The following is a 15923-nucleotide window of genomic DNA, read 5'->3' as shown; positions in this document are numbered from 1 at the left end:
GGAAAGAAATTGGTTTTTGAGAGGTGCAGACAAACAGTATATGGTGAAGAGAGCCAAAAGAAAGTACGAAGTAGTCATATAGGAGACTACGTAGGGGTGCAGAGAAATGCATCAGTGGATTTTAACAGATTTAGGAATGGTGTGGGGGGGGTGACAATAGGCGTTGTTAGGCAGCTCAGGTAGAGGTCATGGTTTGAGGTAAAAAAGTTTAAGTGTTTCCTTTATATTCAGGAAATGGAAAGCTATTTAGATGGGAAAAGACTGTAGTGGGGCGAAAGATATAAACTAATTAAAACATTTAATGAAGACATACTATGTTCCAGATACTGTTAAAGCTATTAGTGTGTGAAGCCAAATAGAGAGATAGGAGAGAGTAAGTGCTGTTCTAAATGGCAGCTGAAAGGATTTTAACGTTTTTTTTTAGCCATAAGGAGCCAATGAAGCTTTTTGAGCAGTAATGTGCTGTTGCCTCCTTTAGGAAGTAACACTAATCTATATATATAAAAGCCTAAGCGACTGTTCAACCGGTTGCTATGATGTGCACTGACCACCAGGGGGCAGACGCTCAATGCATGAGCTGTCCCCTGATGGTCAGTGCGCTCCCACAGCGAGAGTGCCACAGACGCTGGCTCATGGCTGGCGAGTGCAGCTATGGCAGCGCAAGTCTCTCCTACAGGCACTTCCCCTATGCCTTCTCCATCCGGACCGGGATTGGGTCCAGCATCGGGACTGACTGGGCATGAGCCTGCGGCCGCTTCTCGGTCATGGGTGCACCAGTATTGCCTTAGGATAGGTGCATGGAGACCCTACCGAGCCTACCAAGTGGTGGCGTGGCAGCAGGCGCAGTGGGGCCTGGATGAGTGGAAGCAGTGTGGCGCCAGGCCACGGCTTGGGCTTCTCCCCGGCCGCCTATGTGCACTACTACATCCCTTGAGGGATGTTGGACTGTGAGTTGTGGCCCGATCTCTGCAGGCCAGGCTGAGGGACTCCACCGGTACACGAATCTGCACCGGGCCTCTAGTTAATTGAATGATTACTGTGTGCCAGGAACTGTTCTAAGGGCTTTATATTTATTAATTTTTTAGATCCTGGTCTCATTAAGATAAGAAAATTAAGGCCCAGAGGAAGTTAATTGTCCAAGGTCACACAAGGGGGCTAGGATATCAACCCAAAAGTTGGCTCCAGATCCCATACTCTTTACCAGGAAAATAAATCTAATAGTAGTGTAAGGAATTAATTGGAAAATGGAGGCTGGAGACAAACCAGTTAGGAAATGGCGGTTATAATTGTAGGAAAAGGAAATGAAAATACGTAAGATAGGAGCAATTAAATGGAGAAAATGAGGGAATTCATTCTGGGATGGTTCCAGAGCTTGTAAATGCATGCATTTGTTCAGACCAGGACTGTTAGTTATCCTGAAGTGGTCTTTAGGAAACAGGACTTTGGTCATCCAAGAGCTCCAAGGGAGTGAATTATGGTTGTCTGATATCCCACCTGGCTGTGTTGGTACAACTTTAGTGGTTTGGAAACTGGAGGCTGGAACAGAGTGTAAAACAAGTAGTGGAACTTTGGAAATTGATACTTGTCACGGTTTGCTTTGGCTTTCTTACTGGTCTAGGCTAGAAATAGAGTTTGGGATTAGATGAAGTAGATATAGATATTCCATCTTTCATACTCAGAAGCTCCAGGGTGGGTCAGAAATGCAAAGTAGTAGTATAATGACAGTGTTGTTCAAATAGGTACTTAATGAAATATTATTTTTTTCTGCCTTAAGCTAAATTTACATCACCCATAAAATGGAAGAAAGGAAATCATGCTACTAAAATTAGTTTCATTGTTATCTTTATATGCATTCTGTAAGTAAATAAAGTAATATATAAAGAAATACTTTTTTTCCCTTATAGAATGGCATTCACATGTTCATTTTGTAAATTTCGAACGTTTGAAGAAAAAGATATTGAACTGCATCTGGAAAGTTCTTCACACCAGGAAACATTAGATCATATTCAGAAACAAACTAAATTTGATAAAGTAGTTATGGAGTTTTTGCATGTAAGTAGCTGTTTTTAAAGTGAAAAGCACTTTATCTGAAATTTCAATTTCTTATTTTTTGTAGTTCTCCATTTCCCATATTATGTTTCTAAAATTTTAATTTGTTATTTTAAAATGAACCTGCAATTAGATGTGAATTCCTCTTGTATAATATAATTTAGATTTGTTATTTGAGGGGACATTTTATGTTTCTTACAATAATTTCTGGTACAGGTGTCAGGAAAAGAATTCCTTTAACAACTTTATTGATGCAGAATCAGCTGTCATCCATCGAGGGGGTCTCTGTATGTGTTGTTGTGCTGAGTACTCTGGTATTTTATTTGAGCCTCAGAATAACTCCTATTTTATCATGAAAGATCATGCTCAGAACAGTTTAGTGACTCAGTAAGTAGCGGAGTCTGAATTCAAAACCAGAGAGTCAGGTGTATGTTTAGTGTCCTTTGTATTATGAGTGTGTGGTCATCTCAGTTCAACAATTTTTCTTGAATATTTATGAAATGTGCTGTGTAGGCATGGAAGATTCAGACACTACCCTCATTGAACAGACAACAGTTGGAAATAGAACACATCCATACACAGATGACACAGTTAAGTGGGAAGGCCAAGAATGATAGTATGTGCAGAAGGGGTTTGGAGTAAGGAAGGATAGTTGGGTTCAGGGATGCTTAAGGAAGGTGCTAGAGCTGAACTGCTAATTGTGCATACAGTTAATTTGGGCAGAAGAGATGGATTTGTTAGAAGGCTAGAAATACAATGATCATTCACTCCTCTATATCCTTGGAGAATTGTGTCCCTTAATTACAATTTTTGTAATTATTCCTTAACTGGTGCCTGTCATTTAGGACTTAAGTGTTCACTTGCCCAGAGAACACTTTTTTTTTTATAAATTAAAAAAATATATTTTAATTCATTTCAAAGAGGAAGGGAGAGAGAGCGAGAGATACTAGTATATAGAAATATCAATGATGAGAGAGAATCATTGATTGGCTGCCTCCTGCACATCCCCTACTGGGGATCAAACCTGCAACTGGGGCATGTGCCCTAACCGGGAATCTAACCATCACCTCCTGGTTCATAGGTTGACGCTCAATCACTGAGTCACACTGGCCAGGGCAGAGAAGGCCTTGACTAGTCTACTTGCTTTGATTTCTCTTACTCTATCTGCCTAAAATATGTTTTGAAAAGTGAATACTTTTTGTAGTTTATTGGTACATTATGATAGTCTTTTCAACTAAATTGTAAGCTTCTTGAGAACAGATACTAGTTCTTATATAACGCATACTGTTTCATAGGCCAAGCATGGTGCTGAGCATATGCTAAATGCTCACTGATAATTTTTTGGATTCTTCCTATTTTGTTTTCTAGGAATGTATGGTGAATAAATTCAAGAAAACATCTATTCGTAAGCAACAGACAAATAATCAAACAGAAGTAGTCAAAATAATTGAAAAAGATGTTATGGAAGGTAAGTAAACATTGTTTTCGAAAATTTACATGTATATTTTATGCTGTAACCTATTTCTGTGTAAAGATGCCCACTAGAGTGATACAGTACATAGTTATAATTGGTAGCACTGAGTGGGTTATAAGAAATGAACTTTGACTTCTTGTTCTCATGTTTACAAATTTATCACTTTCTACACTTGTGGCCTTCACTTCAGTTTTAGAGGAAAAATCAACTTTACCTCTGGATGGAAGTTCTTCTACCATCTGTCCTGTCTTTCTTATCCCTATCATTTCCTTAAGGACTTTTCCTCTTCTGTTTTTCCCTCTTCTCTTTTAATTCCCTCCCTGAAGCCTATTCTTATCTTAAAAATAAAAAAAAACCAAAGGAACAGAGAAAAATAAAAACGGACATCTGTTCACCTAAAACCCGCCTTTCTCTCTAAATAGCCAAGCTTTGTTAGGCATAGTCCACACTGGTCTGTTTCTTCACTTCCCATTTATTGTTTTACCTATAGTAGATAATTTTCTGCTACCATTAGTTGACTGAAACTGCCCTGACAAAGGTTACCAACACCAACTGCAATAGATTCTTTTGAATCATTATCTTACTTCTGCAACATTTTTCACTGATAACTTTATTCTCTGTGAACCCATTTCCTCCCTTGGTTTTTCTGGTATCTCACTGCCCTCATGTTCTCTGTATGCCCTTGTCATTTTTCACTTTGTGTGCTTTTCTTTCTGTATCAGACTTTTAGAAGTCAGTATTTCCCAGAATTCTGTCATTTGTCCCATTATTATCTCTCTATATTTCTTCCGGTATTATTTACAGAGCTTAAATTAACACTTTTGTTAATTACTTATGCAGCTATAGCACAGATCTTTCTTTTGAACTCTAACGTTATACATCCAAGTGCCTAGTCACATCTCTCTTCAGCCCTTCCACAAAATCAACATATCCAAAAAACTCTGTCCTATCTTTGAGCATCCTCCAGCCCATGAAGAAAACAAAACAAATACTCTACAAATACCTCCTTTATTATGTTGGAAAGTGGCCCTACCATCAAAACCAGAAGTGTGAAACCTGAGTACTTACTGTGATTTGACTCTATTTGTGGCATTGTGCCCTTTAGGTTCCATCTTTTAAATGTCTACCAAGTCTGTTTATCTTCTTTTTAAATAATGCATTTGTTCAAACCTTTGCGTGCTCTTTTGACAATTATAGTATTTTGCTAACTAGTTTTCTAACTTCCAGTCTTTCTGACTTCTAATTCTACTATATTGCATCATTACTTCAAGAATTTTCAGTGGTTCCCCCCATTCAGAATAAAATTCAAATTCCTAGGCATGGCACAAAAGGCTCTACGTGGTCTAGGCCAGTGGTCAGCAAACTCATTAGTCAACAGAGCCAAATATCAACAGTACAATGATTGAAATTTCTTTTGAGAGCCAAATTTTTTAAACTTAAACTATATAGGTAGATACATTGTTATTAACTTAATTAGGGTACTCCTAAGCTGGCCTTCGCTAAAAATGTCCTCAATCTGATTGAGGTACATTTGCTGAGGTAGACCCCTTCCAACTCTCCCAACCATACTTGTCTTGTATACTTGTTTCGCCCAGGCTGAAAACCTACTTCTGTGCATGGGCCACGAAGTTTCAATCGCACTGTACGTGCGCACCCGCACATGGTATTTTGTGGAAGACCCACACTCAAGGGGCCGAAGAGCCACGGTTTGCCGACCACTGGTCTAGGCCTTTCTCTTTTTCTCTGTTCTCACCTTTTATTCTTTCTTTATACTTTGTGCCCCAGCTATATGGAATTACTTGCAATTCCCAGGAGGAGCCATTGTCTCTTATACCTACCCTTTGCATATCCTATCTAATAAAAGACAGAAAGGGTAATTAACTGTATCTCTGCTACACTTCTCATTGGCTAATCAGGGCGATATGCAAATTAACTGCCAACAAAAATGGCGGCCAGCAGCCACGCAGCTGAAGCAAACATGAGGCTTGCTTGCTCCAGTGATGGAGGAAGCCAAGGTTCCCCACCTGCTGCGGCCCATCTCTGAGCTCTGGAAGCAACAATGTTTCAATTATAGAAGCTAAACAAACCCCAGATACCTGCTTTCAACCGGCTGCGGCCGCAGTGCTAAGGATGTCTGTCTGCAGGTTAGGTCTGCTCCCCGCTGGCAAGTGGACATTCCCCGAAGGCTGTCGGGCTGCCAGAGGGATGTCTGATTGCCATCTTAGGCCCAACCCCCCCCCCTCCCCCCGGGAGCCGGCCTAAGCCAGCCAATAGTCATCCCTCGAGGGGTCCCAGACTGCGAGAGGGCACAAGCCAGGCTGAGGGGACCCCCCCCCCCCGCGCGCACAATTTTTGTGCACCGGGCCTCTAGTCTTACCTAATAATAGACAAACATGTAAAATGACTGTACCTTCACTACGCTAACCAGCCAATCAGGAGAGTATGCAAATTAACCTAACAAAGATGGTGGTTAATTTGTATACATAGGCTCCAAGTGGTGATGTGAAGCCTGACAGCCCGGAGGCTGGAGGAGCGCCGATGGCCCTGGGACCGTGAGGCTTCACTGCGCTGCCGGCCCTGGGTCCAGCTCCGGCTGGAGCCCGGCCAGAGCAAAGGCCTGGGTGTCAGGTGCCGGAGGAAAACCGGTGCCAGCAACCAGGGGAAAGGAAGGCCTGTTGCATGAATCTCTTCGTGCAACAGGCCTCTAGTATTTATATATTTACCTATAATAAACATCAATTGCTATTTTCAGTGTCCAACATATCTTGTTTCTCATGAATCCAATTATGATGTCTTTTCCCCTAGTCCTAGCTACTCACATTCATAATCATGAAAATTCTTATTTTACCAAAAAATTACATTTGTTTTCTTTTATATTTTCTTTTTAGATGGATGTATAGGCTTCAGACCATAATTATATAACATGACTAGGAAATATAATGTAATTATACTTCATAATTTTAGTCTTTTCATGTGCTTTTAATAGATATGTGCAGATTTATGAGATATACTAGAGGCTCGGTGCACAAAATTCGTGTACTGGAGGGGGTGGTTGTTCCTCAGTCCAGCCTACACCCTCTCCAATCTGGGACGCCTTGGGATCAGCAATAGGACATCCCTCTCATAATCTGGGACTGCTGGCTCCCAACTACTCGCTTGCCTGCCTGTCTGATTGCCCCTAACCCAGTGGTTCTCAACCTTCCTAATGCCGTGACCCTTTAATACAGTTCCACCTGCCCGCCTGCCTGATCGCCCCTAACTGCCTCTGCCTGCCTGCCTGATCGCCCCTAACTGCTTCTGTCTGCCAGCCTGATCACCCCTAACCGCTACCCTGCCAGCCTGATCAATGCCTAACTGCTCCCCTGCCAGCCCGATCGCCCCCAATTGCCTTCCCCTGTCAGCTCAATCATCCCCAACTGCCCTCCCTGCCGGCCCGGTCACCCCCAGCTGCCTTCCCCTGCTAGCCCGGTTGGTCCCAACTGCCCTCCCCTGCTGGCCCAGTTGCCCCTAACTGCCCTCCCCTGCTGGAGTGATCGCCCACAACTGCCCTTCCCTGCCAGCCATCTTGTGGCTGTGGGTGCTGCCATCTTTGAGGGCGGAGCAGCAATTAGCATATTCCCTCCTTATTTGCTGTGGACGCCGTCATCTTTGATGGCGTGAGGGTCAATTAGCATATTTCATTATTAGATAGGATAGAAAAACTCAACATAAACTGTACTCCACTCCTACTAGTATTTTGGGAAGGAGTATAAATAATTATGGGAACAAAATAGTAAAACTTGATTTCTCTGAAATAAAAACATATGAGTCATTTATTATTATTTATTGGATTTTTTTGTAGGTGTTTCTGCAGATGATCACATGATGAAAGTAGAGACTGTTCACTGCAGTGCTTGTAGTGTGTATATCCCTGCTTTACATAGCTCAGTTCAGCAACACTTAAAGTCTCCTGATCATATCAAAGGGAAGCAGGTAAGTTTGCTTCTATCCTAACATCTATCCTAATGAAGTCTTTAAATCATTCATCAGTCCCTTATTGTTCTTTAAAGGCCATTGTGTACAATCCTAGTAATCTCACCTGTGAATTACTGTAAAGATAGCTAGAGAGATGTACATCACCAGCAGGGTCAAGACGGCCCCAGTGAGGTTGAGACTGCCCCGGTGGGGTAGGGATGGCCCCAGTGAGGTCTGGACGGCCCCGATGTGGTTGGGACGGCCCTGGTGAGGATGAAACGGCCCCGGTGAGGCTGGGACAGCTCCAGTGAGGTTGGGACAGATAATGGGGATCAGTATAGACTGATGAACAGGGGTAGATGCAGAGGCAGAGCAGCATTGAATAGACTGTCAAACTACAGTGGGAAGCTTGGGGAGGGTTTGAGAGGGGCGTTAAGAGATCAACCGAAGGACTTATATGCATGCATATAAGAATAACCAATGGACACAAGACACTAGGGGGTAGGGGCCAGGGGAATGTCAAGGGGGAGAAAAAGGAGACATATGTAATACTCTTTGTAATACTTCAAGCAATAAAAATTATTTAAAAAAAAACATAAATTAAAAAGCTAGAGAGAGGCAATATGTACAATAGTTAGATTGTGGACTCTGGATCAAGACATTTTGGGTTTGAATTGTGGTTCAGTACATGCATGTAAATTAATTTTGTTTAACTTTATGTGTAAAGTGGGGATGGATAAATCATTTTACTTTTACATGACTATTTGAAGATTAGGTAAATGAAAATATAAAAGGCACTTAACTTAAAAAGTGCTTGGCACATAGTAGGCATTCAGGAAATTATAGCTGTTAATGAACTGTTCCTTTTTTTTTTTTAAGTTGATACAAAATGATTGTGTGTGTGTGTGTGTGTATATGTGTGTTTTAAAACAAAAGGAAGGAATGATTTGATTATAACATTTTTCTGTAGTCAGGAAAAATGAAAGTAAAAGGATTATCAGTTACTATCCTTATTCTTACATTTTTAAGTAGAATTTACTAAAGTATTCTAGAAGAGTTTTCTTTTAGTTAGCATATTTTTCTTCTATTGGTTGCTTTTATTTAGTCAAATTTATTTCAAGTAAAAATATTTATATTGTGCAAAATTTGAAAGACAAATTTAAAAATGTAAATGTTAAAAGACAAGTTTTTTTAAAAATTGATTTGAGAGAGAAAGGGAGAGAGACAGTGAGACGGGTTGGGGAGAGAGGAAGAAAAACATCAACTTCTTGTTTCACTTATTTATGTATTTATTGGTTGATTGATATATGCTCCAACTGGGCATCAAACCCCACAAACTTGGCATATTGAATGATACTCTACCCAACTTAGCTACCTGGCCAGGGCTAAAGACTTACGTTTTAAATAGAACGTGCTTGGTTCTCAAATTCATATTTTGTATTAAAGGTGAATCTCATTTAACTCAAGCTTTTTCAGACTTTTTTTAAGCTACTTTGAGCACATATAATATTTTAAAAATCTTTGTCTTTCTCTTTTGTTATTCCTTTGGCACTTTTTTGGAAACTAGACATTGCATAAATTACCTTTTCTCCCTTATGTAAAACTAGAGGCCCGGTGCACAGAATTCGTGCACTCAGTGTGTGTGTGGCGGGGTCCCCCTCAGTCTGGCCTGTGCCCTCTCGCATTCCAGGAGCCCTTGGGGGATGTCTGACTGACAGCTTAGGCCAGGGCCTACCTAAGCCGTCAGTTGGACATCCTTAGTGCTGCTGTGGAGGTGGGAGAGGCTCCCGCCACTGTTGCTGCACTCACCAGCCTTGAACCTGGCTTCTGGTTAAGCGGCACTCCCCCTGTGGGAGTGCACTGACCATCAGGGGGCAGCTCTTGTGTTGACGCCCCCCCTGGTGGTCAGCGCATGTCATAGCGTCTGGTTGTTCCATTGTTCAGTCAATTTGCATTTTAACCTTTTATTATACATGATAGGATTGGATAGTCTTATGATAGTTATAGCCCAGAGGTAGACTAATTACTCTAGCTCAAAACTTATTCTTTCTTTCTCTAGCATGAGAATTAATAGTTGGAGTAGTTGGCACTGGGCTAGGTGGCAGTAGAATAGAAAGGAGGGAAAGCAACTTTTTAAAATACCTAGACTTAAACTATATGGTGACTGGGTGTGTGTTGTTGAAGCTGATCTGCTCATTGAATCGTCATTGTTTTAATCCATAGAATATTTACATGTGGTCACAGTAACTGTTGCTGCTTTATAACTTAATTGTCAGAAAGTAAATCATTTCAGTCTAACAATTTGTGCATACAGTGTTATTTTAATACAGAAATATTTTTTTATGACATGGCTTTCAAGTACTTAAGTGTATTCTATTTTTTATAGGTTTATAAGGAACAAATAAAAAGAGAGAGTGTCTTGACTGCTACAAGCATTTTGAATAATCCAATAGTGAAGGCGCGATATGAACGTTTTGTCAAGGTAAGATGTTAGGGTATCAGCTCTTTAGGTTATATTGTAATATTGTAATAATTAAATGGTGATAGTAACTCTTTATGCTACTTAAATATAGCACAATATTAGGAAGAATTGTTCTTAATATCTTGCATACATGTAAAACATCTGTTTTTCCTAATTGTTGGGGTTTGTGGCGGGAGAGAGCCATAAGCCATTTTTCCCTTAACCCTTTCCTAGCTCTGGATCATTTGAGAAATGCACAGGAGTCTGATAGAATATCACAATGTCAGCTTTATTCTTGATTTTTAGCAAAAGGATGATATGAATATGTTTTAAATAGGTAGTTATGTGAACCTTCTCACATTTCATTGGTAAATTACATAGGCTTATGTCCACCAACCTCTGTTACTGGTTTAGGTGGATAGCAACAGCTTTCCCCTACTTTACCATGTGACATAGAATAGACTAGAACGCATCCCTTCTATTGCTAGGAAGACCCAAAAGAAGGGGCCCAGAAGGGATTGAGTTGTGCATGTCTAGTTTCATCTTCCAAGTATAGTTGGTTAAGGCATTCCTCTTCCTTGGATGAAGCTAGAGGGGAAGCAGGAGATAAGCTGTGTTGCTTCAGAAAAACCTCCCTCATGGAATCAGGAGGCCAGGAGAAAGATTTGCCCCTAATGTCAGGAAACTCAGATGTGAACAATTAGTTATACCTGGCCCACTGCTTCTCAAACAATTTTTGCCCTATGCTACTGAGGAATCTTTTCATTACATAAAATCCTTTATATATTATGGACACTTATAGTACAAATAGTAACTTATTTATTCAGGAAGTAATAGAAATACATACTAGATTTTAGTTTTTGAGGGTTTTTTTTGTTTTGTTAATCCTCACCAGAGAATATTTTTTCCATTGATTTTTTTAGAAAGAGTGGAAGGGGGAAGTGGGGAGAGAGAAAGAAAGAGAAAGAGAGAGAAACATCGATGTGTCACATAGTTTGGTTGTCCCCCGCATGCACCCCAATAGGCAGGGGATCAAACCTGCAAACCAGGTATGTGCCCTTGACCAGGAATTGAACCGGAAACCTTCCATGCACAGGCCAATGCCCCAACCACTGAGCATCACTGGCCAGGGCTAGTTTTTGAGTTTTTGTAAAATAACTAGAGGCCCGGTGCACAAATTCATGAACACAGGAGGTTGGCTGTGGTTGGGAGGAGGGACCACAGGAGGTTGGCCAGCTGGGGTGGGGGGAGGGACTGCAGGAGGTTGGCCGACAGGGGAATGGACCGTGGGAGGTTGGCTGGCCCGGGAGGGTGGGAGGTGGGAGTGGGACCGCAGGAGGTTGGCTGTGGGAATGCACTAACCACCAGGGGCCAGGGGGCAGCTCCTGCGTTGAGCATCTGCCCCCTGGTGGTCAGTATGCATCATAGCGACTGGTTGTTCTGTAGTAAAGTTTGCTTAGGCTTTTATATGTATAGATACTTTATTTGAAAGTCATCCTACACCCATGGTCGGCAAACTGCGGCTCGCGAGCCACGTGCGGCTCTTTGGCCCCTTGAGTGTGACTCTTCCACAAAATACCACGTGCGGGCGCGCACATACAGTGCGATTGAAACTTCGTGGCCCATGTGCAGAAGTTGGTATTTTGTGGAAGAGCCACACTCAAGGGACAAAAGAGCCACATGTGGCTTGCAAGCTGCAGTTTGCCGAGCCGCAGTTTGCCGACCACTGTCCTACACTGAAAGAGTTGTTATGTTGAAGAATTACAAAAGTTTCTTACTTACATTAGTAACTAAATCTTGATAAATTAAAGAAGTTTTGTTTATTTTGGCTGTTGTGGTGATTAACCACAACTAATGGTAGTTGGCTCCAATTCAATGCCAACAGGTATCTCCAGTTTGTTGTGTGGTGAAGAAGGAAAATTTATTCAATGCAAAACAGCTTAATTTTAATGAAGATTGCTGTGAAAATCTCAGGGCTGTGAGGCAGCCAGGGTGTAGGTTCTTCTCTACGGAGGCAGCTCTGTTCTGCTCCTGTTTGTCTACTCTGTGCTATGCCAGTCTGCTCTGCTCCACTCCAGTGAGACATCGTTGGTATTTCAGCTCCAGGGAGACACAGTATATTCAGTCTTAGATGGAAAGAGGAAGTGCACTCTCTCAGAGCCAAAGGAGCTGGCTTATATGGACAGAAGTTCCTGCCTCTGGTCCCTGATTTGTCCATCCTCATGCAAATGAGGACTCCAAATCCTCACAGTTTGATTGGTCCCAAAGGCACTGTTCTGATTGATCATAATAGAGCTGCACAGATTCAATTGGATAGGGAAAGCCTCAGTCCTGTTGGTTGAAATAAGACTCCAGGAACTCCTTTGTAAGGGCTGGCACAGGTGGCAGGAGCAGTGTGTGCAGGCAATTTAGTGCAGGCTTCTCCCCAAAGTGCAGTTTGCATGAGATGCCCCTGTGTAGAAATGGCTGCTAGGCTCTGCTTTTTTTTTTTTTTTTTTTTTTTTTTAAATTTGAGCCTAGTTAGCCACCAGAAGACTTTCTTGGTAGATGTTTTTTTTCTCAAGGTTTACAATGCTTAATAAACCATTAAGTTAACCTTCAACTAAGTGCCTTCCAAGTTGAATAAATCTCAGTTCTTTTGGTTTATTCCTTACGGGCTTATTTTCAGATTTGTTAACCATATTTGTCATTGTTTACTACATTTTTGTTTTTATTGATTTTTTTTTAGAGAAAGAAACATACATCAGTTTTGTTGTTCCACTTATTTATACATTCATTAGTTGATTCTAGTATGTGCCCTGACCAGGGATCAAACCAGCAACCTTGGTGTTTCGGGACGATGCTCTAACCAACTAAATTATCCGATCTGAGCTTTACTACATTTTTGACACCACTTTTAAAAAGCGAATGTAGCACTAATTGAAATCCAAGTTTTGGGGACATATGGCATCAAAAAGATAGGGGCTAAATTAGGAAAAATTAGATTTTTATTCTTGCTATATCATACACTCTTGAGAAGTTAATGCTTCTATTGATGTATGAAAATAATTTTTAAAGAGTGAATACAAATTAGAATTTCTACATAGGGTTTTCAAGCTACACTTTAGACATCACAGGTGGGCTGTCTTGCTCATGGACCTATTTTGGAGAAAGTACCTGAACTGAGGAGAACTCAAGATCCTTTACTCTGAATGTGATCCATGGACCAGCAGTAATTGGCGTTACCTGGGAGCTCATTAGAAATGCAGTTTTATTTTCAGTTAATGTCCAGGCCTATTGAATAAGAATCTTCATTTTAACAAGATTTCAGTTGATTCATTTGCATTAAAATTCAAGAAGCACTGATGTCACATTGCTCAATGATTTCCCTTTGTTCTGCATTTCTATTTCCTGTTGTCATTCCCCAGAATATGCTCGGTTTGTAGTCAGCTCTGGTCATGGTTTAAAAGTCTTACTTCCAAGTGCTCTCAGTCTGATAAAATACCCTTTTTAATCTTTACCCCATGAAGATATCAGTTCATCAGTTTCTTTCAGTTCTCCAATTGTGTCATCTTGTTTTCTTTACTCCCTGGCCAGGACACACGGTCAGCTTTTACAGTAATGCAGTGCTGCCGTTGTTAAACCCCCTGCTCATCTGTTCTTCTGCCTCGTACCAGTCACCAGCACTGTGCCATCTATGGTTAGCTTTATTAGCTATCTGTCTTGCTAAAAATATGGAATTTTTTGCCACATTTTTACTGTAGTTCACAATAATTTTACTTACTACCTACCAATGTAATATGTTTCCCATAGTGACTGCTTCAAAACTGTTCTACTCTTCACATAGCCAGATTTCATCCTTACTCCTCTCACTTCCTTTATTCTTTTTTTTAAAAAAATATATTTTATTGATTTTTTACAGAGAGAAAGGGAGAGGGGTAGAGAGTTAGAAACATCGATGAGAGAGAAACATCGATCAGCTGCCTCCTGCACACACCCTACTGGGGATGTGCCCGCTACCAAGGTACATGCCCTTGACTGGAATCGAACCTGGGACCCTTGAGTCCGCAGGCTGATGCTCTATCCACTGAACCAAACCGGCTAGGGCCCTTTATTCTTATTTCTTTCTTCTTTTAGGGTGATTGAGACCATTAAATGCGAACTCTATAGTTCTCTCCTTCTCTGCCTTAGATTAATCTTTCCCTCACCTTTTTTGTTGTCTGTGAGGGAAAAGACACTTCTTTACCCTTCATGTGTGTGCTTGTTTCACCGGTTATCTGTTTCCTTACCTGCATCTGACTTCTCTTTATTTTATTATCTTACCCAAACAGACATGCTTATGAGATCCCTACACTAAAAATGACTTAACTTTTCCTAATCTCTGGTCATACGTGAAAAGGTAGTTTATCCTGCATTGTGTTCTTTACTTCCTCTATATTATTCATTCTTTAACCCAGTAGTTCTCAATTGGTGATGTGTAATTAGAATCACCTATTAGGCTCAAATCAAATAAAAATCTGCCTATGCCCTTTTTAAGACTTAAAATTAGGGCATTCTAAACATCTCTGATAAATTATCTCTGAAATGCTTCTTAAATATGCAGATTACCAAACTTCTTCCCTGGGAATTTTGACTCAGGAGATTTGAAATTGAATCAGGAATTTGTGTTTTTAGCAAGAGTTCCACTACTTGACTAAATTAAAATTTGGGAGTGTTAGACTTGAGCCTTTTCTTTTGAGAGCTTTGTGGAAAATTGTGACAATCACTTCTTGGGCAATTCTTGGGTAGAACTTTCACTTATGTCATCCTTTTGAAACTGCTCTAAGATGACCAGTGACCTAATTTTCAAATAAAACATTTTAATGGTTTATTCTTTATTATTTTAAACCTTTCAAATAAGGGGAGAGTAAAATAAATCCCTCACAGAGCTTTAATAGTTATCAACTCTATTGACCTTTTCCCATTCTGTTTAGTGTTACTTGCTTGCATTACTTAACACTGCTGATCTATCACTTATTCTTGAAACTTTGTTTTGGCAGATATTTTGCTGTCCTGGGTTTCCTCTTACATTCAGTGTTCCTTTTCTAACTTCTACCCCCAAGTATAGGCATTTTCAAAGGGTTTTATTCTTGGAGCTTTTTTCCACTTTCTCCCCCAGACCACCCCTGCATTTGTCCCATTTAAAACCTTGACTTCACCACTTACTCTGTGAAAGCAATTCACAAATCTAAACATCTGACTTTGAACCCTCTTCTGAGTTGCAAATTTATAGCTGCCTGTTAGTCATTTAGACACCTGAAATTCTAATTATATGTAGCATATACCTGCTTCTTCTCCTTTCCTCATCCTGTTTTAACTATTGTTACTGGTGCTACGACATATTTTATACTTCCCTTTCCTGGGCTATTAGAGTAGCCTTCTCACTAGTATTTCTTTTCTTGCTGCTCCAGCTTATCCTGCACATTCCTACCTGATCTTAAAGTGTATCACTAGTCTTACAAAAACCTTTATTGCCTCTTCATTCCTTCTGTATTAACATAGCCTTCTGATGTGGTCCAATTTTTGAGACTTAATTCAGATACATAATTCAAGTATTTATTTAATTGATTTTAGAGAGAGAGAGAGAGAAAGGTATAGGGAGGGAGAGAGACACATTAATCAGCTGTCCCCTGCACGCCCCCTACTGGAGATGGAGCTCACAACCTGGGCATGTGTCCTGACCAGGAATCAAACAAGAGACCTTTGGTACATGGGACAACATTCAGCCAATTGAGCCACACTAACTGGTGCATCAGTTATTTAAATAAAAATATTAAAATACAATTGTGGCCCTAGCCGGTTTTGCTCAGTGGATAGAGCGTCGGCCTATGAACTGAAAGGTCCCAGGTTCGATTCCGGTCAAGGGCACATACCTGTGTTGCAGGCTCAATCCCCAGTAGGGGGCGTGCAGGAGGCAGCCAGTCAATGATTCTCTCTCATCATTGATTTTTCTATCTATCTCTTCCT

General features: G+C 40.8%; 1 protein-coding gene across 3 annotated transcripts in view; it reads left to right on the top strand.

Annotated features, from left to right (window-relative positions):
- Window positions 1-15923, top strand: part of ZNF326 (zinc finger protein 326) — a 36645-nt gene that overhangs the window by 17871 nt on the left and 2851 nt on the right. For all 3 annotated transcript variants that reach the window (XM_015569717.1, XM_015569718.1, XM_006772591.2), the window contains exons 7-10: window positions 1905-2052; window positions 3418-3517; window positions 7365-7495; window positions 9864-9959. In XM_015569717.1, coding sequence (XP_015425203.1) covers window positions 1905-2052; window positions 3418-3517; window positions 7365-7495; window positions 9864-9959 — 475 coding nt within the window. The remainder of the gene's footprint in view (window positions 1-1904; window positions 2053-3417; window positions 3518-7364; window positions 7496-9863; window positions 9960-15923) is intronic.

This window comes from Myotis davidii, unplaced genomic scaffold, assembly GCF_000327345.1.
Source record: "Myotis davidii unplaced genomic scaffold, ASM32734v1 scaffold1146, whole genome shotgun sequence".
NCBI lineage: Eukaryota > Metazoa > Chordata > Mammalia > Chiroptera > Vespertilionidae > Myotis > Myotis davidii.
The sequence above is the reverse complement of the archived record's forward strand: the minus strand, read 5'-3'. Positions and strand labels throughout refer to the sequence as shown.